Source organism: Uranotaenia lowii, chromosome 1, assembly GCF_029784155.1.
Source record: "Uranotaenia lowii strain MFRU-FL chromosome 1, ASM2978415v1, whole genome shotgun sequence".
Classification (NCBI taxonomy): Eukaryota; Metazoa; Arthropoda; class Insecta; order Diptera; family Culicidae; genus Uranotaenia; species Uranotaenia lowii.
Window position 1 is genome coordinate 5,449,385 of NC_073691.1, and position 27,999 is coordinate 5,477,383.

At 42.2% G+C, this 27,999-nt stretch overlaps 2 protein-coding genes across 5 annotated transcripts; one reads left to right on the forward strand and one right to left on the reverse strand.

Moving 5' to 3' along the window:
- On the forward strand, nt 1-27,781 carry LOC129738997 (uncharacterized). Of its 3 annotated transcripts, none has more exons than XM_055730351.1 (4): nt 1-152; nt 5,155-6,308; nt 23,553-24,555; nt 26,176-27,781. In XM_055730351.1, the coding sequence occupies exons 1-4, from the start codon at nt 58-60 to the stop codon at nt 27,659-27,661; spliced, it is 3,738 nt and encodes a 1,245-aa protein (XP_055586326.1). In that variant the 5' UTR covers nt 1-57; the 3' UTR covers nt 27,662-27,781. The 3 variants fall into 3 exon arrangements, with proteins under 3 accessions (XP_055586326.1, XP_055586325.1, XP_055586327.1); XM_055730350.1 differs by lacking the exon at nt 1-152 and adding an exon at nt 495-1,209; XM_055730352.1 differs by lacking the exon at nt 1-152 and adding an exon at nt 496-756.
- LOC129738998 (aminopeptidase N) lies at nt 6,310-27,998 on the reverse strand. 2 transcript variants are annotated; one of them, XM_055730353.1, is made up of 9 exons: nt 27,844-27,998; nt 23,373-23,442; nt 9,657-9,740; nt 8,623-9,551; nt 8,483-8,561; nt 7,657-8,420; nt 7,209-7,598; nt 6,832-7,146; nt 6,310-6,774 (listed from the first exon to the last, which is right to left on the reverse strand). In XM_055730353.1, exons 2-9 carry the CDS (start codon nt 23,436-23,438, stop codon nt 6,510-6,512), a joined length of 2,892 nt encoding a protein of 963 aa, XP_055586328.1. In that variant the 5' UTR covers nt 23,439-23,442; nt 27,844-27,998; the 3' UTR covers nt 6,310-6,509. The 2 variants fall into 2 exon arrangements, with proteins under 2 accessions (XP_055586328.1, XP_055586329.1); XM_055730354.1 differs by lacking the exon at nt 9,657-9,740.
- Between the last annotated feature and the right edge of the window lies 1 nt (nt 27,999).

The window sequence follows — 27,999 nt, forward strand, 5'->3', positions numbered from 1 at the left end:
CAACGTGTGAAAACACGTGTAGCTTCAGGGGAGGGCAATGATCCACCCAACAAGTTCATGGGAGTATTGATCCTTCAGGCGCACGCCACTGTCCCCCGGGATCGGACATCATCAAGCGAAATTAGTTCATTCCGTTGGACACCAGCTAGAAGGTAGGTGCAGGCAGGCCCTTAAAGCTGTAAGAATTATCATCGACAAGCATTTTAAGTATTCCCTTTGGATTGTAGATTTAGTTAACGCGCTGAACTACAGATAAGAGCCGTTCGCCCGTTTCGAACTGCATTAACCGCCTCTGGAGAGAAGCTCAGCCTTCCCCCACCTTCTGATTTCTCCTGCTAACGTACCGAATGGAAAGGGACTAAATTAATAGCTACACGCTTGCCGCTGCACATACAGAGAAGGTGTTATCGAAGTTGGGTTCGCCAAAACGTGAGATTCTTACCTTTTAATGCCGCCGTTCGTCGTTCGTTGTAAGGTAATGAATGGCCATTAGTATCCGCGCGGTGTGACTGTGACGATGATGACGCCGACGACGACGAGTGCCGATTCTAGTAAACACTAAATACATGGTTCCACCTTGTAGGTTCCGGAGATGTTACACCATTAGTATCTGATTCTTCGCCTGGGACGGTCGAAAATTTCACACTTTCTCGCGGGCGCGTGGCAAAAGTTTGGCCTTCCTGTTATCCGTTCAGTGCTGTTTGAGAAGAAAAAAAAATTAACAATGGGTCTAACTTCAAGGAACTTTGTTAGAATGTGAGCCTCAAACGGTTAGAAAAAGATTTCAAATATGAAAACCAGAATAACGCTAGCTGCTGTAGTTATTTTTTCTCTCATCAATATCGCTCAATCTAGTAGGCGGTCAACTCCAGTAGAAGTGTTTGACAGTTTTTCAAGTTACATTACCGAAGATCACTGCCAGCAGGATGACGCCGATCTGTGGCAACAGGAGAAGATCGTCATCTCGCCGGACTGTTTGTGTCCTCCGGGGTTCATGGCCCTGGCCAGTGGAAACAGGAAAATGTTTTGCGTCCTGGTAACGGCCCCCAGGGCGTGGAGTGATGTTTGCGTTCAGGCCGGGTGTATGGATGATTATTACGATATTACTGTGGCTGAGCGCCTGGCACTGAACAAGTTCCTTCGCAATAGCAACGTAACGCAGTTCTGGATCGCGGTGCAAAGGGGTGAAGCGTTTGGATTGCCGCTGAGGTTAGTGGCAGCCTTCGTTTCCTACTCTAGCATTTTCATTAATTTGAAGGTGTTCTCATTAAATATTGAGATACAATTTGATTTTCTGAACACCATCGAAAATTAAAACACAGAAGTTTTTTCAAACGATCTTATTTTAAACGATTCTCTAGAAATTAGACGATTTACAGCAACAACAAGTGGAACCAAATTGAACTTCACAAAAACGTGAAAAAATGATTAGGTGACACTTGACCATGATCTTGAGACTTTCAGGACTGTTTAGAACATCCAGCTCACCTTCTATAGTTCTGGAACAACCGTAATTTTGGGCTAAATATTTTCAAAACAGTTTCCTGACATTTTGTTTTATTTTTCAAACCACTCGCAAATTTCAATGAGTAAAAACGTGTTTATTCATAGAATCATGGTTCAGATTTTATTCATATAAAACGAAAAAAAAGGGAATTTTCATGGTTATTCATAAATTGTTCAAGGATATCTGAGGTTCCTTGTACCTTGACATGCAATATTGAATATCGTTATAGAACGATTTAGCTCTTTTTGGAGCAGGATCGTTTTCTTAAAAATGGTTTCCCAACTGCTCTGCCAGTCTGAAATCGTCTTCCAGCTTTTCAGTGGTCAATTCTGAAACGGAAATCTCATCAGCAATTTCTTCTGGATCAGTTTTTGGCATCTCTATCAGATCCTCATCCGCAAGCACTGGTTCATGTAACAATTCTGAAACATCCTCTTCAGCCATTTGGTTGATATCGTCGAAACCTTGGCCACCGATGACATGGGTCAAGAAAATAATTTCGGACGTGTGGTTTACCTGCTGAACTTTGGTTGATTGCACACATTCAGGCCAAAGAGAACGCCAACAAGCGTCAAGAGTCGATGGTCTGATGTCTAGAAAAGCCTCTCCAATTTGCTCCAATCATTCTTTCATAGTGAAAGCTTTCCAAGCTTCTGGAACGGTCAGTGTCGGATCCTTTTCGATCGTTTCTATCGTCCTGCCTATGTACAGTTCCTTGAAGTTTACTATTATGCCCTGGTCAAGGGAATGGATCAACGATGTTGTGTTTGGTGATAAAATACCACTTCCAGCGGATGATTACCAGGGCCGTTGTCAACAATTAGAAGAGCATGAAATTGTTCTCCCTTTGTCTCCAAATAGGCTTGAGCTTCAGGAACGGACATTTCCTCGAACCACTGTCTTAAAAACGGCTTAAGTGACCCATGCCTTTTGGTTAGCTAACCAATGTACTGGAAGCTGATCCGAATCCATGCCCTTCAAGGCACGAGGACGCAAAGATCGATTGATCCAAAGTGGATTAAAAGTATGGTTCCTTCGCAGCTTCAAATCCGTTTGTCGATTTATCGGTTTTGGCCAGATAGGTTCTAGTCGGCATGCGCTTCCAGAACAGACCCGATTCATCCGCGTAGCCTCCCTCCCGAATTCGTCTGTAGAACCGCTTTTTCCCCGAAGCTTTATATTATGGAGAGAATATCGCATAAAAAAAAACAGCAAACCAACCGACAGTAGCGTTAAACGATTTGATTCCGTCACTCGAAGATGGTTCCTGTTGGATGAGGGCGCTGTGCAGTTTTAGTGCTTTTTCCCGAAGGATTGGACCATCCCTCCTGGAGCCCTCTTTTGGTTATGGTCCTTGATCCACAAACTGAGCGCCTTTTAGATTTTTTCGATCACAGGATCACAAGCGTAAGATGTTTTTTTGTTGACATGTCAGTTCCTTAACTTAACTGACGATGAATTTTATTGTTAAATTAGGCGCTGTATGCGAAAATGAAATTATAAAAAACTGAGAACAGTTTTAAGTAATGCCAAAAATATAAAATTTACTTAACGAAAAGAAAGTTTCTTGTGCAGTTACCCAAATATTTCGAGCTACGTAAAATCGACTTAAAATACCTTTTTTCGTATTACAGGGGAATAAACTTACCATCAATAATCTAAACACTTTGCGTATGATTAATAATATTCTTGATATTTGAAAAAAAATCATGAGAAACATCGTGCGCTCCCTTTGATGTTCGTAACGTCAATCAGAGGAGATCGCCATACCTACTTGTTGATACGTTTTGACCGGCGCTCACTGACTGATTCACAAACATTTGCCTAGCATCTGTTAAGATTCGTCTCATCGAAGCAATCGATGAGATGAATAGCAGCAATACACTCGTGGTGTTTGTTTATAGAAATTGGTTGGTCTCTTTTTTCCACTGTCCAACTGTTGCTACAACAGGTTATGGGCCCAGCACTAGTGGAAAGAAGGAGAAGCGGAATCAACAGTGGACAATCATCCAGCCAAGCGCCGAAGGAAGGATAACGAGCCAAGGAAGCCGAAGGAAGAATAACGAGCCGAAACCCGGAAGGACGAGCCAGGAACCTTTATTGGGAGGTCATCGAGATGAGAACCAGAGTCACTGGGAGGTCGTCAGTGTTAAGCCATTAGGAGGTCGTTGTGCCAGGCAGAACCATCGAAAGGTCGGCGAGTTTGGAACCGTGGAAGGTTGTCGGACCGGGAAGCCGTCAAGCCAGGAAACACAGGAGGTAATCGGACAGGTCGTTGTATTGGATCCATTAGAAGCGGATCGCAATCCATTGGAAGGTCAGCGAGCCGGCGAGGTTGTCGTGCTATTGGTGAGCCGGAACCAATCATGGTCGTCGGATCGGACCCTCGGGAGGTCGTCGGACTGGTGTCATGGAAAATTGGCGGGCCGGTATTATGGAAGGTTGTCAAGACAGGAACCAGGTGATGGTCGTCGTACACTGGAGGACGTCGAAAGGTCGGTGCCATGGAAGGCCGTCAGACCGGAAAGCCAAGTGGAAGTCGTCGGTATGGGATCACTGGGAGGCGTCAGGCATCAGGATACCGTCAAGGCGGAAGGAAAGCTTCGACCCGCATGAAAAGCGTCGAACTAGAGCCATGGAAGGTCGTCGGGCCAGAGCCGTCGATCAACGAAGGTGACACGAATAACGTCCGCTGCGTGCGTTGAAGAGGAGCACCCTCATCTTCAGAAGGAGCCGCCACCAAGTAGTGAAGTTTCTCCTTTCCACTGCCCAAAGTGCTGAATCCACAGCATCATTATCGATCATGCCTGTAATTGATTGACAACGAAAATTTCAAGGAAGGCAATCACAAACGTATACAGGATGATCTCCATAAAACTTATGTCCTCGAAGTTCCTTTTTCTTAACTCTAAGCGTACATCTTTCGAAGATATGATGGCATTCTTCGAATGCTGAAACCACTAACCTATAGAAAGTGTACTATGTATGCCGTGACCGGGCTTCGCTCTCGTGTCCGCTGGCTTAAAAGACTTAAAGGCTATCCTCTACGCCACGGGCTGCGGCGGTGTCACTATAGAGACACTCTATTGCTTATGCATAATTGTTTGTATGCTTTGGTTTAAAATAGGAAAATTGACTGCTACGTTTTGTTCGCCTTCGAATGCGGCCAAACATGGCTCAGTAGAAATGAGTGATTTTCGGATCATTGTCACCCACTGATAATAAAAATAACTTTTCCCACGGCTGTACATCAGGGAATTTCACGTTTACTTGGTTTACTCTGTCCCCTAAAATTAAAAAAAAAATGTTAGCCACACTATTATTTTTTTTTTTTTAATTTCAGACGTTTCCGCATATTTTGCACATCAGGTAGACCCCTGATTCATTTGATTCTCTTGTGTATGAAAGCTTATTTGAGGCCCTCAGAACCAAAAAGATATAAGTGCAAAAATGACAGCTTTTGAGTTGATAATGCCAAACTATTCTTTACATTTCAAACTATATTTGGTGATTTTTTCAAATTTTTAGAATTTAGAATTTTTCCATGGGCCTCATTTATTCCTCTCAAAAGGTCGAAATCGTTACCATACGACAGCATCGAATACAAAACAATACTCATATCTATTATCAACTTTATTCACTTCCAGAAAACTCCCGGGCAAAAAGTGGGGCGCACCATTGACGTTCACCGATGACTACGACCTGGAGCTCAACACTGCCTACCCTGGACAATGTCTCAAAGCCAGCATAGCCGAGAGCCACTTCAAGGCCAACTTCGATGACTGCAACGCCATCTATCCGCAGCTGTGCATCTATAAGCGTCGAACTCTGCTGGCACTGCACTGTCCTACGAATGAGTACACCACCCGATATTCCACCTATCAGGATCAATGCTTCACGGTTGTGAGGTCAAGTGTGGCTCAAAACCAAAGCCTACTGTTTCAAGTGTCCGACCACCGCAAGTATACGTTGTATCAGCAGCTGGTTGAAAAATGTAAGGCCAAATGTAATCATAGCTTGGTTCAGCATGCCAATATCAACGCTAGCGGCCAACTGTCTAATTACTCGACCATAGGAGGCGATGGCATCATGACGTTTTCGCCAAGCATCGACTGTGTCGTTTATGAACGTAACCATAGTGCCGGCTACTGGAAGACTCCCGCGATTAATCTCAGCTTCGATCGTGCCCATCGACGTTTGACGATGACCATCGCTCATCCCCGGTTTTTGTGGCGTGACAGTTGGGGAGATGTTGGGGTCGTTTGCTACACCGATGCCGATTCAGAACTGCTGCGGGAAGTCAAGATCCAGCGCCGGATTTGGCCACCTGCAGGTAAAAGTCGGGACGATCGTCGGCAGCTGTGGGATGTCCAGGAGCATCTTTGGGAGGATCACGAAATTTACGAGCTGAAGTTGTATGGGGATTTTCCGGGGTTGTACTGGTGCGAGGGACATGCGGTACCGAAGTTTCAGCTGATTAAGTCGGACAAGATTGTGGCCCAGAAAAAGGAGGCCGATGTGCACATCTTTTCCGTTTTCTTGCAGCTGAAGGTTGAAGATATTGAAGATTTTTTGGACAAGAAGTATTTCAAAAAGTTGGTGAAGGGTTATCTGGACTATTTGAAATCCTGTGAAAGGGATGATGTTCGGGGTGTAGTGAAGCGTATCAAAGCGATGCAAGTGATGAGGGTGCTGTCTGTGGATGAGAGTCAAGAAAGACTTGAACTGGTGGTACATGTTGCTGCGAAATACGATCGAAAGGATTTGGAGGCCTATGGTACAGACGATTTTTTGGACCGCGGTAAGTTGAAACAACAGATATTGTTTTATTTACATGTTAAGATACTACGTCTTAGCCTAGATCTTTCGTTGGTAACCAAGTGTTAACTGGTTATAGCTTATCGTTATGATACTGATCAACTTTGGCCTAGTTAGGAACTGAGGACGATACCACTCTTATAGGAACTTTTCGAATCATAACAAAGTTTTGTAACTCTTCCCTCTAACCCATGAACTTCTCTTCGCTCAGTTTGTGATGATCGAGGAAACCGTCCAGCCACTTCTCGATGACCGGCAGGTTTTCATCGCTCCATTTGGTTTCTTCCTTGATGTTCTTGAGCGACTTTTCGATGATGTGCTCGGCCGTTCCGAACTCACCCTGCCGTTGGACGTAGAGCTGCGAAACCAGATCGTATCCCTCCTGCGTTGTGAACAGTCCGGTGGCCGAGTTGATCAGATTATCCCACAAGATTTCGCGGTCCTTGAATCTGTTAAAATGGAAATTGGGTTGAAGCTTGAAATTAATGGCAAATGTCAAAACTAACCTCAACTTGATGGCTTCCCAGTTTTGTTGAAGGAATCGGAACAGTGCCATGTAACCATTGGAACCACCCGAAAGCATCTTGAAGATCAGTCCGATGTCGTTGTCGGTGAAGTTACCGTTATCTTCCAACACCGTAATGTTCAACAAACGATTGATCTTGGCCGTCTGAATCGGACATCCAGCCAAAGTTTTCAGCAGGTACGTTCGCTCACTTCGAACTCTGTGCTCCGGGAAGTTGATGATACGCTGCAGACCGAACTCCCACTCTTCCTGAGTTCCCCACTTGAAGACCGGACAGATGTACTGGTTTGCGATCCTAAATTTAAACGGAAGCTATAAATGTTTTTTGAAAGATCATCAAAATCTTTCAAGACTTACGGATTACCAAGGTCAGGTTCTGGGCTATCCATCCACTTCTTGAACACCTTTTGCGCTTCCTCAATACAAGGTTTGTACCCAGCCCGGCACAGGAAAGTCTTTGCGAGGTTTCTCAGATTACCCTTCCACTTTTCCTCTTCCTCATCGTTTGATTGATCCTGAACAAGCTCTTCGTAGAGAGGAGTTAGTAACGTTCGTACGTAGATTTCAAACTTTTTGTGCACCGCCGACATATCGATGTGGCGTCCGATGTGGTCGATCAGTGTGAACACCGGATTCCACACCAAGTGATTCCGCTCGAATTGCATGAACAGGGTCATGTTGAAAGCAGTTGCGAAACTGAGGTCCCCGGCGTACGCCAAGTTCCAGGCGTCGTGGAGCAGTTTAGCCCTAAAATTTACAAAAAAAAAAATCATCATATTTTCAAGAATAAAAATAAGACACAAACCTGGTGTAAACTGGAATCTTTTTGCGACCTTCCTCGGTCAGCAGATACTGAGCCAATAGATTCCAGTTGTGTTGATCGTAGTTCACCGGGAATGGTCCAATTTCTTCCGGGTTTACGATGATGAACTTGTTGGCATCGGGAAGATCTTCCAGGGTAACCTCGCGAACCTTCTTCATCCATTTGGTGGCACTGGTGTTGGTAAAGTTCAGGTTATCTTGTCGAACGACAATCAGCGGGATCCACCAGAGCATTTTGTCCTGCTCCGGAACGTCGTGAGGTCGCTCCCGAAGATACAATCGCTGCGTCACCGTAGCCGTTTTCTTGTCGTAAGATCTTTGAACGCTAACCATAGGGATCCGATCTTTAGTGATCCAACTTTCGGCGATATCGTTGATCGTGGCCTGCTCACACAAGCGATTGTCCAGGTGAGCTTGCTTCGTCAGAGCTTCCCAAATGTCTCCGGTGACAAAGGTCTTGTACTCGCGATGCTCGATAAACTTCCGCAAACCATTGCGGAAAGTATCGCCGCCCAGGGTGAAGTTCAACATCCTCAGAACCAGTTCCGTTTTACTGCAAGTGGTTTCCTGCTTCATGGCCGTGATCCTTGAATGCGGATAGCGTTTACTGAACTCGTAGTAGATCGAGTACAAAATAGTCATGGGCCACTTGCCTTCAAACTCAACACCATTATCGAGATTGATCGTGGCAGATGCGGCCAGATATCCCGCAATGGCCTTATTGACGTGGGCATCAGTCCACCAGTGCTGGAATAAAACACAAACTGTTTAAAAAGTTCTTTCCTTAAAAGGGATCTATTTTTAAGTACCGGTGTAATCCATGAGCCGAGCCATTGGTAAACCAGTTCCTGTGTGATTGTGTAATACCCGTTCATCAGTTCACTTTCCCTAGAAAGGCATTCAACATAAAATTTTGTAGGTACATTTTTTCATGTTAGACGTAACTCACTTGAAAACGATCAATCCCCAATTGTCAGCTGGCTTGACGGAAGCAAAATTTGGTAGAGCCACGATGTCCAACTTCTCCAACGGAAAACTGGTGTTCCAATAATTGGTCAGATACTCCATGATCACCAGAATCTTGGCCCGCACATCCTTCATCTGGTCGTGCATATCAGGTCTAGCCCAAATCCTCAGCATTGGTTTTCCAGCCACATCCAACTCCTTACCGTGCGTAATTTCAGCCAAATTGGACATCACGAATCCTAGCGCAAAAGTCGAAAGGGGAGGCGTGATCTTGAAGCGATCCTCTACCGTACTATCTTCTAACGTTTCCGACGATTCAAGTTCTGTATTGAAAAGCGTGTGATACCCCTTTGGCCGTACTATCGATACCTGGAATGGAACCTTGTAGGCAGGTTCATCGAAGCACGGGAACACTCGCCGGGCAAGATTCGGTCTGAAGTGTGTGGCAAAGTAGCTAGTCTGCTCCGGTGCCGTAACATCTGCAGCATCCACCTTATATTTCCCTTGGAACACACCTTCCGTATTCTCCCAGATGTTGCCATTAAACTTGATTCTCGCTTCGTAGGTGCCGCCCACCTCCAAATCATCATGTAAATAAACCACCAGCAGCGGCTTCTTGGGGATCCGATCGACCCGACGGATCTTGACCGGTCCGACGTGACCAACGTCCAGTCTCCAAATCTCCAGATTGGCTTCGTCAATCTGAAGATCGGTGTGGGCATGCAGGTTGACCTGATTGGCGCGCTTTTTTGCACAGGTCATCGTAATGTTAACCGAGCCGTGGAAGGTTAGCGCCTCAGGGTTCATCGCTATCCGCAGGGTGTAGTTCTGTGGTACAAGATCGGCGGGAAGTTTTGCGTCCGGCATCAGAGGGTTGGTTGCGGAGAGATCGATGCTACGCCGAATTCGGTACTGTTGCGGACAAATTTCATTAAAATTAGAAATACTCTCAAAGAATTGTTAAAGATGAACGAAGCTAAACTTTGAAGAAAAAATATTAGAAGGTAAGTTAATCACCTCGGCCTCGAACCCCAAAGCGGTGGGACGTTTGGTTCGAGATTCACATTTCACAAGCTCCCCGCAACGGAAAGATTTCTGGCGCTGGCGTGCGTTTAGAGCAATAATGGGAAAATTGAAAAAGGAAGGGATTAGACACTCTTCTCGTAACGAAAACGGTATAGAAGAAAAGATCTTTTCGCAATACCACAGTTATGAATAATTTTGCCATTCAGTTCATTTTGATCTTAATTCTCCTCATTTATATCACTCTGATATAAATGGGGTAAGAGGCCCTGCCGCCTAAGATCATAAAAGCATATCCAATAATGATAGTATCACACCAGATGTTGCGAACACGAACGGATCACTACGTCACTAGTGAAACGGAATACACACGTGGTGGACCCACGGCTTTAAACTGACGCCTATCCTGTGGCCGATATGGTCCGATCAGGTTTGATGATTGTTTGACCTAATATATGTTCATCGTACCTGCTAAACGATCTATTGTATATTTCAGATTCATGAGAAGTAAATTGAACGCCTTGTGAAGTCAATTTGATGTGTATAAGACGAAAATGGAGCAAATGAAATATGACGAAGGAGTGATACTTGTCCGAAAAAACAAAGGGGATGGACATTGCCTGTATGCTGCAATCCTGAATAAAAATCGAAATGGAAACTTAAATGAAGCAGCAAGCATAGAAGATGCAATGAATATGAGGTCCAGAGTAGTAGACTGCATCAGAAATAATATGGAAGATTTTCAAGCATCTGGACACCGTGCAAGATAAAAACTACATACAAAGAAGGAACGACCAAGAAAAGGTGTACAATTTTCCTAGGAGACCTGAGTCCTCTAACGAATGGGTTGGTGAAGAGTCGATCGCTGCAGCATCAAAAATACTAAATTGTCGAATAGATGTTTTCTATGAAAATAGACCGAGAGTACAATTTAACGAAAAAAATCATTATGATGCTGTAATCCATGTTCCAAGATCAGCCCTGACACCTCAGAAAACCGTCTAACTTTTTTTTTCTTTTTGATAGGAGTTTAACTCGTTAAGGCCATTCTTCCTCGAAAACCGTCTAACGGTATCTATAGATCGTATAGCAGATCTACAAAGATACCTCTTTCCTAGAGTAAACCAGCTGACTCCCAGCAATGTTATAATTATAGCGGGACGTGTTCCCCTACTATTCACCCAAAGGACCACTTCATAATGACGAGCTGGAACACTAGAGTGCCCCAAATGACCCGACATTTGAAAAAGTTATGCGCTGCAGGCTTCAATTGATCCTGGGCCTAGTACAAGGTCTCTTGCCAAATTTGGGCCAGATCGGATCACGGGAAAGGGTCGTTCAACGAGCCTAAAGTTTGTATGGGATTTTGGGACATTTAGTTCGGGAGAAACATAAAAATCCAGTTTATCATGAATAACTTTGGTCTCTTTCGGCCGTTTTCTTTTGAAAACGGTTTTTTTTAAATTTGGCATGAGACCTTGTACTAGGCCTAGGATCAATTGAAGCCTGCAGCGCATAGCATTTCACAAGCTTGAAATTTCCCATACAAATTTGGGGCAGTCTATGGAACACGTTCGGGGCTGCTCAGACGAAACATCGAGGAACGTAATAGATGATTATTTTGCTTCGAAACGGATACAACATCTGCAAGAAACGAGTCTAGCGGAATGCACAATCGAATCAAAAAATTATCTATGGTTCAATGTAAACGAAAATAGCAACCACGACAGAATTGGGGGAGGCACGGCAATCTTGGTATCAAACGATGTTGTAGCGCAGACAACTTTAGAAAAATATCACCAAACTCTTTCCTTTATGTTGTTAATATTTTCAACAACAGAGTGATCATTACGTAAACAAGATCCAACCGCAATAAAATCAATGGAGAATTCGCCATAAGAACAAGTTACACCACCAAATTTAATGAGGCGTTTCGAAAAAGTATTGTAATCCTAGAAGATCTAAATGCGAGAATAGGTAGAGAGAACTTATGGGCCCTATTACATAAGACGAATCGAGTAACTCGACTCGACTCCAGTCACTGTCGAGTCGAGCGAAATGTCGTATTACGGTAGTCGAGTGAAACAGTTAAGTCACGAACGTTCAAACAGTCGACTCAGTCGAGCTACTCGACTGAAGTTCGACTTGACACGACTACTGTAATACCAAAATGGCTCACTCGAGTAAAACGATTCGTGACTCGTCTTATGTAATAGGGCCCTATTGGAGTGTGACAAAAACCTGTTTGGAAACAACCTACTAGATGATCAATCTAATCGAAACGGAATAGGTCTCCGAAATTTCTTAAAACTCTAACGCTAACAGACTATCTTACCTTTAGCAGATCTAACTAGGTTAAAATTAATGGCCAAATGCAAGAACCAGCTCAAAAATTGACCCCGTGATCATGTCAAACATGAGCTTCATGAAGGTTTCTGTTATCAGAGCTTATTTTCACGACCTTATAAAGAGCAACCGCAAAGTTATATACGCTGAAATTAAAAAGAAAAGGACTGACAAAATAGAAAGACCAACTCGAAACAAATTAATAACGTCAAAAACAAGCGGATCAGGTATGACGTGGAGAAGTTACGAATGGATGAGGAAATACGAGAGGACTATCAATGTAAGCTAGACAATCCAATAAGAAAAATCGCCGACTTGGAAAATGATGTAGCACATCATCTCGATTGTGCTTATCGTCATTACAATTATCACATCTAGGATCGCAATAAACTCTAGCAAGTTTGTTAATTTATAAACAATAGAAACACACGCACCATAGCAGCAACACACACCTGATCAAAATTCTGATTTCAATGAAACACACAGCCAGTTTAGGCTTACCACTTAATAAGAGCACATAATTTTGTTTTGTTCTGAAAGCCTCTAAAAATGTATTAGAGTGCCTATAGATTGGTAACCCCAGACAAAACCGAAATCGTGTCTCGCTAATTTTCGGTCGGTTACGTGATCGCGAAATGGAGGATAATAAATCCAACAGCACCTCGAATCCAGCTTAATCCACCCAGTATGGCCGAAGCGATCATCGAAACTTATTTCGTGCCGCTGGAGTTCTGATTCGCAGTCTCTAGATCGGGCCGCAGCATGGATTCTATGGGACTTTCTCGCTATACCTGGCTAGAGTCCACGCAATGGTTTCTATTGAGAGGGTTCTCGATATGATTCTCAGCAATCTTGGTGAAAACGAAATCAAAATAAGAAAGCTTGTACCATGGTGTAGAGAAATTAACACTCTTTCATTTGTGTCATTTAAAGTAGACATGAAAACAGAGTTGCGTAGTAAAGCTCTGGCCACTGAGATTTGGCCTGTTGGAATCTGTTTCAGGGAATTTACTGGTAACGAATCCAACGATATTTTTAAGCCCCCAATCCACTATCGCTTCTTTCGAACAATATTGGGCAAACAACCCTTTCTATTACCCAAAATCAGTAACAGAAGCGGTCAACTCCAGGAGAGGATAATATTCAACAGACTTATTATCAGCACAGAAGGCGAAAGTGGACTGTCGGACAGACAGCTCGGTTTTCGAAAAGGGAGATCTATGGTGGACGCCATCCGAATGGTGACAGAGTACGCGAAGCGCGCATATAAAAAGAAGCGGACAGGTGTTCGTCACTGCGCCATCGTGACAATCGACGTTAAGAATGCCTTCAACAATGCCAGTTGGAAAGCGATTGCCAAAGCGCTTCACAGGATGCGTGTTCCCAATACCCTCTGCAGGATAATAGGAAGCTTCTTCGAAAATCGAGTCCTGTCGTACGAAACCGAAACTGGGTTACGATCTACTGCCCTAACAGCGGGTGTTCCACAGGGTTCCATACTCGGACCTGTGCTCTGGAATGCCATGTATAACGAGGTGCTAACGCTGAAACTACCAGCAGGCGTGCAGATAGTCGGATTTGCTGACGATATCGTGCTCATGATCACTGGCGAAACAATTGAGGAGGTAGAAGACCTTGCAACGGTGTCCGTAGAAAGGGTTGGCATCTGGATGGAGGGAGTTAAGCTTCAAATAACTCACCAAAAAATCGAAATTCTGCTTGTGACCAATAAAAGAGTTGTGCCGCACATGGAGATTACTGTTGGGGGGCACACGACATCTTCAAAACAGCAGCTGAAATACCTTGGAGTAATGGTCGACAATCGCTTAAGTTTTGGTGCACATGTCAAATACTGTTGTGAAAGTGCATCGAAAGTCATCGATTCATTGGCCTGGATTATGCCAAACTGCCATGGTCCAATGAGTAACAAAAGACGTCTCCTTGCGAGCGTAGCACTGTCGAAACTACGATACGGGGGAGCGGCCTGGAGCGAAACCGCGATAGAGGTAGAGCGCAACAGATCCAAATTACGGAGCACACATCGGTTGATATCCATGCGAGTTTCCTGTGCGTACAGGACCATATCAGCAGATGCAGCTTTTGTCATCGCGGGCATGATTCCCATCGACATAACTCTGGCGGAGGATATGGAATGTTACAAAGCAAGAACTGTTAGAGGAGTGCGTAAAATTCAACGAGCAGCGTCAATGCTCAAGTGGCAGGAGCAATGGGACGCATCGAACAACGCAAGATGGACGCATAGGCTAATCCCGAGACTTTCAGACTGGGTAAATCGGCAATATGGAGAGGTCAACTTCTACCTGACGCAGTTCCTTTCGGGTCATGGGTGCTTCAAGCAATACCTTCATCGGTTTAAGCTTATCAGCTCGCCTTATAGCCCGGAATGCGTAGAGACGGAGGAATCGGCAGAACATGCTATCTTTGTCTGCCCTAGGTTCAATTCAAGGCGTCAACAACTTCAAAATTTGAACGCTGAAAACATAGTGAGTTAAATGTGTCGCGACGAACAGTCGTGGCGTGCTACCGTCGACGAAATCTCGCAAATCATGCGCGATCTGATAAGAATCAGGAAAGATGATGAACGGAGAGAGCGAGATAGTCAACCAAATTTGACAAGCTAATGGAAGGTCTTGGGCCTCGTATGACACTTCAATTCAAAAGCAACGCGATCTTAGGGCGCGGTATAACCCTAATCTGGACTCATACGTGTGGTGGGACTTAAAAGGTCTCACGTACTCAGCTACGATCTTTCCTGCAGCAAAAGGAAGCGGAGATACCATTCGGGGTGGTCGTGTCGGGATTCTAGCTTGGTAGTTTCTCAATCGGCCATGCCTTGGTGGTTAGAAATCCTGCGAAAGTGATTGCTGTGACGGGCGCGAGTTACTTCGAAAGCGTTACCTAACCGGCACACGTTTCGAGGTCCCCGGGATAGTGGATGCTGTGACGGGCGTGAGTTATTATGAAAGCGTTACCTAACCGGCATACGTTTCGGGGTCTTCCGTACCAGTCTGAAGTTGGCGATAGAGGAAAAGGAGAAAGAGGAAAAAGGAGAAAAAGGATAAAGCAGAACGATGATCAAGGAGAAATTGAGGAAAAATTGAGAAAGAGGAAAAGGGTGAGATGTATAAGTGCATGAGCACAGCCTACCCCAAGTAACACAGATTATGCCAACTAGCATTAGAAGTTTTATTATGGTTTAATTATGGCATTTTTTTGTGCAGCTCGTTTTATGACGGTTTTATTATGGTCCTGCAGAATGCTTATATATTTTTTCGACCATATGTTTGCAGATGGTTTTGAAAACGCTAATAAAACTTTTATTAAACAAACTGTTTTGGTTATTTTGAAAGAGTTATGAATGCTTTTTTAAAACTATAATAAAACACAAACTTAGAAGTTTGCTCCAAGCTTTCTTTTGCATGTTCTATAATAGCACTCAGTGCCTGATTATTAAACCACCATAAAACTTAGTGACAGTTCTCGATCAAAATGAAACAGGACACGCTCAGATTAGATAGCACATATTTGAATTGGAACTCCCATTTTTACACATTTTTGGTAAGTTATGCGTGTTGGTTTTGAGTTTAAATTAAAAAAATACATCTTTGAAAACTTGAAATCACCGAAAGTGGTATGAATATCTTTACAATATGAGTATTGAGTGAAAGGGCCCAAATAGTAGGAAAAAAAAAGCTTGACGCCATCATTAATTCAAGATGGCGGCTTCCGCTTTTATTTTCAAAGTTGAAAATTACTGAAAATATCGTGAAACCTTCACAATATGGTTATAAGGTGAAAGTAATAAACGAATAGAAGTCAAATTTCGTTGCCCGTCGCCATCTTAAATCCAAGATGGCGGCTACCACTCAACTTAAAAATACTGTAAATGACTGAAAATCGCATAAAACCTATATTATAGGGGTATAAGTTAAAAGAAATCAACCGGTAGAAGTTGAATTACGCTATCTTACGCCATCTTGAAATCCAAGATAGCGGCTTCCGCTAAACTTTGAAATGTAGTGAATGACTTAAAATGACATGAAACCCAAATTGGTAGTGGGTGAAGGGGTTTACGAGTAGAAGTCGAATATTGCTATCTTACGCCATCTTGAAATCCAAGATGGCAGCTTTCTATAAACTTAAAAAATGCTCTAAATCATTGAATATCGCATGAAACCTCCAAAATATGGATATTTGTCAATTGGGATAAGCTATAAAAAGTTTATTTTTGCATTCTGACGCAATCTTGAATTTTGAAAAACTACCACAATACAGACCCCGTTCGTTTTTGGCAACATTCGATTTTGGCAACATCGAATTTGGCACATGTGCCTAAATCAGACGGTTAACAGAAACAACATAACCTTATAGTTTTCGCTAGAATAAGACCAATAAAATTTAGACATAATAGCATGATAGGAATAAAAGAATTACATAAATGGCAAAAAAAATCAAAAACTATAAACAAAACAAGAAAAGTTCTAAATGCATTAGAAACATAATGAAAAAATAATAAAAGTAATTTAAAATGATCTAAATTGTTTTAAAATAGTAGTTTTAATGTAGTATTACGTGAAAAAAAGTTGTGTTCAAGCGATTTTCATTGATTAACAGCATTTTAAATTCAGTGGAAGCTGCCATCTTGGATTCCAAGATGGCGTCGGAAAGAAAAAAATCGACATCTTCTAGCTTAGCCTTTTCATTCAATACTCGTATAGTGGTAGTTTAATGCGACTTTTTGTCAGCATTAAGCATTAAAAGTTAAGCGGATGCCACCATCTTGGATTTCAAGATGGCGTCGGATAGCGAAATTCGACTTCTACTCGTTTAGCACTTTCACCCGATACCCATTTTGTTGGGGTTTCATGCGATTTCAAGTCATTTACACCATTTTAAAGTTCACCAAAAGCCGCCATCTTGGATTTCAAGATGGCGTCAGACAACGAAATTTGACTTCAACTCATGATTTATTCCACGGGTCATTGAAAACCAATCCCTTTTCATTCAAAAAGTCTGTCCTCATTTACTGTACTAATGATTAACAACTCAGAAATAAGGAACTCAACCTTAGCGTGTAATTGGTTTGCTTGCGAGAGAAACGTCAAATCGTAGCTTTTTTTGGGGTCATCATTAAACCATAATAAAACTATGAATTGACTCACGCCATGTTGGTTGCAAAATCGAAGGGTACAAAATGACGCCATGTTGATGGATTCACAATGCCAGCATTGGAAAATATTTTTTCAGGCCTTTTTTCCATCAATCCCATCATGATTGACCATCAGATTTGACGAGGCGCATTTATTTTAAGATACTATTTCATATACATTTTACTTAAAATCTTGACTGGCAGTAGAAAAGACGCTCATTATATGGGTAAAACATTGGTTTTTTAGCTATTAATTTTACCAGATTCATATCTGAATAATGCAATCATCATTCATCAACCATTACGGTTGCTGGAAAAAAACAAAAAAAAACTCCGAGAACTGACAGAACCGAAAAAAAACAAAAATTTCTAACATGTTTTATAATAGCTTTTTAAAAGCTTTGGTGACCAATATTGATGACTAACAATGATTGGTCATGATGACGTTCCTAGGATAAGGCCAAATAGCCTAATTTTGGCTTTATTAGAGTCCAGGTGATGTTATAGAATGTACTTTAGCTTTTTATGAAGATTAATGCTATGGTCCAAACGACATTTTGCTGACCATAATAAAGCTAAAATTGTTACTTGGGACCCCTTGATGTAGTATCATAGGGTGAAACCAAGGGGCACATCTGGCACACGAAGCCCAAGGTGGTTTTAGTGGGACGAACCCACTCACGGCAGCAAACACCCGGCTGTTATGGTTTGAAGTCAAATTTCCATCTTGTAAAAAAAAAAAAGAAGCGGTCAACTCAGATCCTGTGAAACGCTTGATCCTTGAACCTGTTACTTCAAATTTCAATACTCCACCGACAAGAACTGAACTCCGTAATATTTCCCTTTATTACCAGAATGCGGGTGGTATGCGCACAAAAACAACCACTGTCTACAACGCGCTTTCTGCTAGTGACCATGATTGTATTTTAATCTCAGAAACTTGATTGAACAACAAATTTCAAAACTGCGAACTACAGTACATACGCCATCATTAATTCAAGATGGCGGCTTCCGCTTTTATTTTCAAAGTTGAAAATTACTGAAAATATCGTGAAACCTTCACAATATGGTTATAAGGTGAAAGTAATAAACGAATAGAAGTCAAATTTCGTTGCCCGTCGCCATCTTAAATCCAAGATGGCGGCTACCACTCAACTTAAAAATACTGTAAATGACTGAAAATCGCATAAAACCTATATTATAGGGGTATAAGTTAAAAGAAATCAACCGGTAGAAGTTGAATTACGCTATCTTACGCCATCTTGAAATCCAAGATAGCGGCTTCCGCTAAACTTTGAAATGTAGTGAATGACTTAAAATGACATGAAACCCAAATTGGTAGTGGGTGAAGGGGTTTACGAGTAGAAGTCGAATATTGCTATCTTACGCCATCTTGAAATCCAAGATGGCAGCTTTCTATAAACTTAAAAAATGCTCTAAATCATTGAATATCGCATGAAACCTCCAAAATATGGATATTTGTCAATTGGGATAAGCTATAAAAAGTTTATTTTTGCATTCTGACGCAATCTTGAATTTTGAAAAACTACCACAATACAGACCCCGTTCGTTTTTGGCAACATTCGATTTTGGCAACATCGAATTTGGCACATGTGCCTAAATCAGACGGTTAACAGAAACAACATAACCTTATAGTTTTCGCTAGAATAAGACCAATAAAATTTAGACATAATAGCATGATAGGAATAAAAGAATTACATAAATGGCAAAAAAAATCAAAAACTATAAACAAAACAAGAAAAGTTCTAAATGCATTAGAAACATAATGAAAAAATAATAAAAGTAATTTAAAATGATCTAAATTGTTTTAAAATAGTAGTTTTAATGTAGTATTACGTGAAAAAAAGTTGTGTTCAAGCGATTTTCATTGATTAACAGCATTTTAAATTCAGTGGAAGCTGCCATCTTGGATTCCAAGATGGCGTCGGAAAGAAAAAAATCGACATCTTCTAGCTTAGCCTTTTCATTCAATACTCGTATAGTGGTAGTTTAATGCGACTTTTTGTCAGCATTAAGCATTAAAAGTTAAGCGGATGCCACCATCTTGGATTTCAAGATGGCGTCGGATAGCGAAATTCGACTTCTACTCGTTTAGCACTTTCACCCGATACCCATTTTGTTGGGGTTTCATGCGATTTCAAGTCATTTACACCATTTTAAAGTTCACCAAAAGCCGCCATCTTGGATTTCAAGATGGCGTCAGACAACGAAATTTGACTTCAACTCATGATTTATTCCACGGGTCATTGAAAACCAATCCCTTTTCATTCAAAAAGTCTGTCCTCATTTACTGTACTAATGATTAACAACTCAGAAATAAGGAACTCAACCTTAGCGTGTAATTGGTTTGCTTGCGAGAGAAACGTCAAATCGTAGCTTTTTTTGGGGTCATCATTAAACCATAATAAAACTATGAATTGACTCACGCCATGTTGGTTGCAAAATCGAAGGGTACAAAATGACGCCATGTTGATGGATTCACAATGCCAGCATTGGAAAATATTTTTTCAGGCCTTTTTTCCATCAATCCCATCATGATTGACCATCAGATTTGACGAGGCGCATTTATTTTAAGATACTATTTCATATACATTTTACTTAAAATCTTGACTGGCAGTAGAAAAGACGCTCATTATATGGGTAAAACATTGGTTTTTTAGCTATTAATTTTACCAGATTCATATCTGAATAATGCAATCATCATTCATCAACCATTACGGTTGCTGGAAAAAAACAAAAAAAAAACTCCGAGAACTGACAGAACCGAAAAAAAACAAAAATTTCTAACATGTTTTATAATAGCTTTTTAAAAGCTTTGGTGACCAATATTGATGACTAACAATGATTGGTCATGATGACGTTCCTAGGATAAGGCCAAATAGCCTAATTTTGGCTTTATTAGAGTCCAGGTGATGTTATAGAATGTACTTTAGCTTTTTATGAAGATTAATGCTATGGTCCAAACGACATTTTGCTGACCATAATAAAGCTAAAATTGTTACTTGGGACCCCTTGATGTAGTATCATAGGGTGAAACCAAGGGGCACATCTGGCACACGAAGCCCAAGGTGGTTTTAGTGGGACGAACCCACTCACGGCAGCAAACACCCGGCTGTTATGGTTTGAAGTCAAATTTCCATCTTGTAAAAAAAAAAAAGAAGCGGTCAACTCAGATCCTGTGAAACGCTTGATCCTTGAACCTGTTACTTCAAATTTCAATACTCCACCGACAAGAACTGAACTCCGTAATATTTCCCTTTATTACCAGAATGCGGGTGGTATGCGCACAAAAACAACCACTGTCTACAACGCGCTTTCTGCTAGTGACCATGATTGTATTTTAATCTCAGAAACTTGATTGAACAACAAATTTCAAAACTGCGAACTACAGTACATACCGCTGTGATCGTAGTGCTGAGACGAGCACGGCTCAACGAGGTGGAGGTGTCCTGATTGTTGTATAAAAGAAGTTGAATGCAATCCCAATAACTTTAGATAGTTGTGAACACCTTGAGCAAACTATTGCCAATATAAGAACTGGTTCAGGATATTTGTACCTATGTAACTACGAAAAACACTTTGCCGCAGTACAACGAATAATGAATTTGGCCACCGCACTGGACTCTGTCATCGTTGATGGCGATTACAATCTCCCACACCTGCATTGGATCTTTTATCATGACTTTAACAGCTACCTGCCAACAAACGACTCCACTGAAGCCGAAATTTCTCTGACTGAAATGCTTTTTTCCGCAGGCTTTCATCAAATATGCTACATACCAAACAACAATATGCGCTTATTGCACATTGCTTTCTGTAATGATCCTGGTAATGTGATTATGTTCGAATCACCTGTCTCGATTATTCCTACCGACCGTCATCTTAAGCCGTACGTATTATGCGTAGAAGTTCACTCCGATTTAACACCGAGCGATTCGCACAGGAAGATTCGACTTCGTCTTAGACTAAAGTAAATGTAACTTCGACCTGATTGCTGCTGCGTTTGACTCTACAAACTGGGATTTCATCGGTGCTACCGACAACGTCAATGCAGCAGTCGATGCATTCTACAGAAAACTCCACTCCGTTTTGAAACAATACGTACCTCTGAAGTGCTCACCCCAGTCATTTAAACATACTTGGTGGAACTTTGATATCAAACGATTTCGCAACCAGCTACGTAAGGCCCGCAGGTGTTTTATTAAGAACCGTACCGAAGCCGAAGACCAAAGACGCCGTTTTAGGCCCGTTTAGATTTTAAAGAACTGAACGACAATCCTGAAACGCGATCCTTCATCGTTTTGGAAACATTTCAAGAGCAAGGAAAGACATGCAACTATTCCTGTGGACATCAGTTTCAATGGCGCAACTGCACGTAACTTGACGGAATCCAAGAATATGTTTGCAGACTTTTTTCAAAGCGTTTTTAGTTCCGCTGACTGTGAAACAGATAGCAACTACCTAGCCTCTATACAATCTTACGCCGTCAACTTTCCTATGCCATCCCTTACAGAACAGAAAGTTTTCAAAAGATTATCGACAGTCGACACACCTAAAGGTGTGAAAGGACATTTCCTAACACCTGGTGTATTGCGGCTATCACTCCGATTTATAAATCAGGAAACGCCCATTGTGTAGAAAACTACAGACCGATTTCCATACTCAGTGCAATTTCCAAAGTCTTCAAAGCTTTGATGCATGAACCCGTCAAACCCTTGATCGCTGATTCGCAACATGTTTTTGTTAAAAAATGGTCAACTGCCACCAAATTAATGTGCTACGTGAGTTCACTGAACAACAATCTGGAAAAAGGATGTCAAGTAGATTCTGTTTACATCGACATCGCGAAGGCTTTTGACCGAGTCCCGCACAAAATACTGATAGACTTGGCTTCCCATCCTGGTCGCTTGAGTGGATTGCGTCGTACCTTGCTTACCGTCAGGCGTACACAAAAATAAAAAAAACTGCCCAAACGCCATTTGGGCAGTTTGAATTTTCATTTATGAATTTTCATTTTGCAGCGGCTCATTCACGAGGACGTCAGGGGGTTTGATTTTATGTTTCCGTACATCGATGATTTTTTCATCGCCTCCTCGCCGCCCGAAGAGCAACGTCGAGCGAGCATTTGCGTCTGCTTTTTGAAAGACTTTAATATCAAAAATTAGCAATAAACGTTGCCAAATGCGAGTTCGGCAGCGTATTACAAAATGCTAAACAACCGATTACAGTAAAGGACTTGAAAAGTGTTTTGGCCAACTTTTACCGACGGTTTGTCACGAATGTCATCGAGGCTCAAATTCCTTGATCAATAAGTTTAGATCATATTTCCAATTCTTTAAACAAAGGGAGATGTGGTAGTTAGGACTAGTTATTAATCTAGCACAGTCAGGTAGATAAAAAGGATTATTAATGTGTAAGTCGAACCAAGCAGATATAAACTTAAGCTCTTATTCAAGAAGTATTTTAACTCATACACGATTCCGAAGATCGTGAGCTTATTACACCGTCACATTGATATTAAAACAGCTTACCTCTGCGGCGAGCTTCAATAGGAACTTTCCGCATTCGGTTTGTCGCCTTAACGGACTAAAACAGGTACTTCGCGTATGAAACCAGCGAGTTGACTCTACACTGAAGGAGATAGGGTTCCAACTATCTAACGCAGATCAGTGAAGTCGCAATCGTCGTCCAGTCCCTTCGACGGAGCTTCAAATTCATCAAATTCTCCTTGGGAACCCACGTAAGAAAGAGGCCGAACCACAACATTTTGAGTTAAAAGGCGTATATTTCAAAGATCCTTACTAGGGTCAAAATAGAGAACTCTGAGTTGTCCAATGTTCATATGTCGGGTTACTTTTAGGTTAAGCAAAAGGCGGAGGACTGTGAGGCTCATCCAACTTTTCGGCAAGAGCTTCGTAGGAACTTTGCTGTACATAGCCGTGGAAATACGCCCAAATATTTCCATCGCAAAATCGATTCTGAGACAGCGATCAAAATTTCAATTTTTTTAACCAATCGATTGACGCCAAAATCAAAAATATTTGAGCTACTGACTTTGTTGAGTTGTTCCAAAGTTAAAAATCAAATTGTTTTTTTTTTGCTACACAACTTTCAAAATACCTGTAAACCGATGAAGGATACAAGATTTGTTTAACTGTTACTGACAAACTTACCTCTCGCCATGATAGAGCAGGTGCTATCAGCAAGGCCACGAGAAGTGGGATGTGGTACCATCCCATGTTTCTGAAACGAAAGAAAAAATATTACAAGTTCAACGTTAATCTTAACCTTAATTTTGAAAATTTTGTTAAAAAGAATGTAACAACTTTGATTTTTAATTTTTGTCCCAACAGAACCCAATGATCTGGTGCGGCGCCAATACAGTCTCAAAGAACGGCTCCGCAAGGCGTTTCTCGCCACCAGCAACGAGCAGTTCCGATTCCTCGGGATCAACAGTACCGAGGTGTGTCTGCCGGATAGCATCGACGAGGACAATCTCCCGTGGCCAGCGGCTCGAATTGGCCAAACCGTCACACCTCGGCACCTGTGCCTGATCAAATCCAGCGGTCTTCCGTTGGCCCGGAAATGTCTCGGTGATCGAACTTTGGGCGGTGTCTGGCAACGTCTTCAGGGAAGCCCAAAATGCACCAAAAACCTCAGCGATCACACCCGTCGCCTGTACAATTTCAACGCACGGGTCCTGGAAGCGGAAGCCTCGGGGCAAATTGATGGATTGCTGGAGGAAATCGGCACTGCCGTTGATGTAGGAATGGACCATCTCATCCCGGCGGATGTCTTCTACCTGTCCCAAGCTCTGGACAACGTTCGCGGTACCCTGTCGTCCGGGAGAAGGTCCGATAATGGCTCTTCGGCCATCGACCAGCAACCGATGGCAATCAATGACGGCGCCATTAAAAGTGAAAGTTTTTTCTGCTCCCTGACGGCTATCCTCAACCGGGTGATGTACGTAAACGAGTCGATTGTGCTTCGATCGCAAGTGGCACTCAATGCGACAAACATCCTGCTGGATTCAGTCGATGACATCATTAATCAATTATCGGTCAATTCGGGTGCGTTGGGTGATTTACTGTCCCGGGAGGGCGGGATGGCGCACGATTGTCGAAGGAAGACGAATGATGACCCGGAAACGACGACGACGACGAGGGACCGGAATCGACGGGACACATTATCCGGTGGGACGGTTCTGTTCCGCACTGCCCGGTTGATTCTGCTGGTGACCGATCCGATGGCGGCCGCGGAAGGTGGAAGGAAAATTTCCGGCTTGGCACTGATAAGAAATAATGCGACCAGCAACGACACCATCGAGGAAGATAATTTCAACGGGTACGATATCAGGTAAGGAGAGGCAACATTTGCTAATTTCAGCTTAATGTGAATTATATGTCAACATTTGTCGGCACGAGTTTGCCATTTTGGCTAGGAAAGTGTGATTAGTCGCTTGGTTTCACGAGGAACATTTCCTTAGAAATGGGCTGAGGCCAAGAGATGAGATTGTTAACCAACTTTCACAAGTTTGTTAATTCAGAATTATTCAGTTGAAAAATCTTTATCAGTAGAGCAGTAAAAAATCTTGAAATTAAGAACCAAATTATGGTTAGGAAATAGAATTCCTCTAGATCAGACAAGACGGCATTAAAATTCGAAAACCTTAATCAAATTCTGATTAAAATCTGGATATGGGGTTGAGATTTAAAATTTCAGACTGATATTTCCGTTAGGTATAAGGTCAAAATTTCAAATTCAGATTTTAAAATTATATTTCAGAATATAGATTTAAGATTCTCAACCAGATTTATTTTATTCAAGATTCAAATTTCAGATTCCGATTCAGATTTAAACTCAGATAAATATAAAGATTTCAGTTTTAAAACTCGGATTCAGATTTCAAATTCAAATATTAGATAACATTTCAAATGCACATTGAAGTTCTGATTCATTAGATTTAAGATCCAGATTTCAAAATAGAGGTTCAAAATTCAAATTCAGATTTCAGACTCGAATTCCAGATTTCAAAATTCAGATTTGATTTCAGATTGAATTTTCAACGACTAATATTTTTTGGTTCTTTGTTTTCTAGTTAGCATTTCAGTCTTTAGGAAGCAAATTACAGAGTTTTACAATTTTTTCGACGTTTCGGCCTTCGATCTTGGCCTTCTTCAAGGGATATTTTTCATTATACTGTTTGTCTTTCTGAGTGTATACCGACCGTGTGAAGAGAATTCCTGCCATATTTTAACCTATTTGAATATTTTTTAAATCGCGTAGATCGTAATTCAATAAAAACTGTTTGATTTTTTCTGGACATATTTCTTGTAGCTCACTTATATGATGTGGATTTGGTGTGGTGTGGTGTGGATAAACAAATCCACATCATATTTACAAGTGAGCTACTAGAAATGTGTCTAGACAAAATCAAACAGGAACACATAATGTATAATGTAAATTATCTTTTGAAGGAGGCAAGATCAAAGTCCGAAACGTCGGGCAAACTGTAAAACTCTGTAATTTGCTTCCTCAAGACTGAAATACCAATTAGAAAACAAAGAGGTTTCAGATTCAGATTTCAGATTTCAGATCTGAGATTTCAGATTCAGATTTCAGATTCAGATTTCAGATTCAGATTCCCAATTTTAGATTCCAGATCCAGGATTTTAGACTCAGATTTCAGATTCCCAATTTCAGATTCCAGATTCAGATTTCAGATCTCTAATTTCAGACTCAGATTTAACATTCCCAATTCCAGATTTAGATCCGATTTCAGATCCCTAATTTCAGATTAGGATACCTGTTTAAGACTTCAATTTCAGATTCAACTTCAGATTTAAGTTTCAGATGTTGTATTGAATTTTCTGAATGTCGCATTGAGATTGATAGCGCCCTAAACGTGGTCCTTCGAACCGGATTCTTTTTTCAATGTTTGGAGTCTATTTTTAATCCAATCTACGCCTTTTTCAGACTCCTTTCGACGGACGAATCGGAAAGTGACCTGATGGCCACGGAAAATCTGGAAATTGCCAGCTTCGTACCGCAGGAGCTTCTGGACAAGATTTTCCTGCTAAGACAGCAGATTAATGCAGTCATTGATGTCACCGACGGCGACGGAAATCCCAATGGTACTTTGGCCGAGACTATCAGCGAACCGGTGGACGTTCCGCGGCCGCCTCCCCTAAAGGTGGTGATCACAGTCTACTTCAACGATCACATCTTTCGTGAAACAAGCAATGGAACGATCCGACGGGCTGGAGGAAAAATTATCAGTGTCAGCATTCCGGGCTACGGATCGGATTTACCCGGGGAGCTTCCAGTGTTGATACGATCTGAAGCCGTTGGAAATGGATCTTCCGGTGAAGGATTGTGTGGGTTCTGGGACTTTGACCCTGTTGATCAGGGGGCGGCAGATGATAATGGAATGCCCCGGTGGGGATCCAGAGGATGTACTCTTGGCGATAGTCGAGAGGATGAGGGTCTGTATCTGTGCAAGTGCTCACATTTGACGTCTTTTTCGAGGCTGATACTGGATACTCAGGTGATCGAAACCGTTGGGATATCACAAAAGTACATCGGGGTGGAGACGAATGAATTTTTAGATCTGATAACGACGATCGGATGTTCATTTTCCCTGCTGGGAGTCGCTGCGATTGTGTTGACCGCATTTTTGTTTCCCAGCTGGAGAAGTACGGCGAACTCCAAGATATTGCTGCAACTTTCGGTGGCCCTTGGGATCGAGATGATCGTGATCTTTCTGGACGGACCAGATATTGATCTCTCGGAAGGGAACAATAGTACAGAGATCAGGTGCACGTTGCTCGGAGCATCTCTTCACTATATCATATTGGTGACCTTCATGTGGATGCTAGTCATTGCCTATCTTCAATTCCAGCGCTACGTCAAAGTATTGGGTAAGCTAAGGCCTTCGCGTTGCATCTTGAAGGCAACCTTGCTCAGCTGGGGGCTTCCTCTGGTCATCGTACTAACATTCGTAGGAATAGATTACACCTTGTACCACAAGAAGACGAGCATATCGGACATTTGCTATCCCCATGAGGAGGCCCTAACCGTGGGCCTTCTGGTTCCGATAACGATCGTGATCATCGCCAATATGACCAGCTTCGTGCTGATCACCTACAACGTATTCAGCGTTCCGCAAAATCTCACCAGATCCTCGGAACGAGATCTCACTGTGTCGCAGCTGCGGCTGTCCCTGTTCCTCTTTTTCCTGCTCGGACTGCCGTGGATTTTCGGCATGATGATGATCAGTGGTCAGATCGTGTTCGCTTATCTGTTCTGCTTTACGGCTCCTCTGCAAGGCTTCATCCTGTTCATCTACTTCATCCTCATGGAACCGACCGCTCGCAAGCTGTGGGCCATCAAACTCAAACTTCGCGATCCCAAGTCCAAAAATGCCGAAATGACCACCACCACCACTACATCAACCAAGTAAAAATGTCCGTGTCCTGTGTCAGTGCTTCACTAAGTGTAAGGAAAATGCCAAAAAAACGTTCGCCGTTCAATAAAGAACTTGCTTATCTCAGTGTCTAGCTTAACCACACAAAAAAATCAATCACACCCGAGAGAAGTTTCACTCAAAATCCCCAAAAGGAGATATCACAGCACTGAACTCACATTTTTCTTCAATCCTTTGAATCTCAAGTCGTCCCGAAATCTGTTTTTGCGTCCGCTGGCGAAGAAATCCCGTGATCGACTGAGATGCCCTACGGTCAGGAGGTCTAAAGGAACAAACCAGCCCACGGATCAAGAATTTGGCGTGATTGACGCTGA

Excerpts from the sequence above, each read along its gene's own strand:
- LOC129738998 (XM_055730353.1), bottom strand. The coding sequence starts at position 23,438 with ATGGGATGGTACCACATCCCACTTCTCGTGGCCTTGCTGATAGCACCT. Across the intron at positions 9,741-23,372 it reads CTGCTCTATCATGGCGAGAG|CGCCAGAAATCTTTCCGTTG; the intron begins GTAAGTTTGTCA and ends AACGCACGCCAG. Across the intron at positions 7,147-7,208 it reads GAACCTGACCTTGGTAATCC|GATCGCAAACCAGTACATCT; the intron begins GTAAGTCTTGAA and ends GTTTAAATTTAG.
- LOC129738997 (XM_055730350.1), top strand. The coding sequence starts at position 791 with ATGAAAACCAGAATAACGCTAGCTGCTGTAGTTATTTTTTCTCTCATC. Across the intron at positions 1,210-5,154 it reads GCGTTTGGATTGCCGCTGAG|AAAACTCCCGGGCAAAAAGT; the intron begins GTTAGTGGCAGC and ends ATTCACTTCCAG. Across the intron at positions 6,309-23,552 it reads AGACGATTTTTTGGACCGCG|AACCCAATGATCTGGTGCGG; the intron begins GTAAGTTGAAAC and ends TTGTCCCAACAG.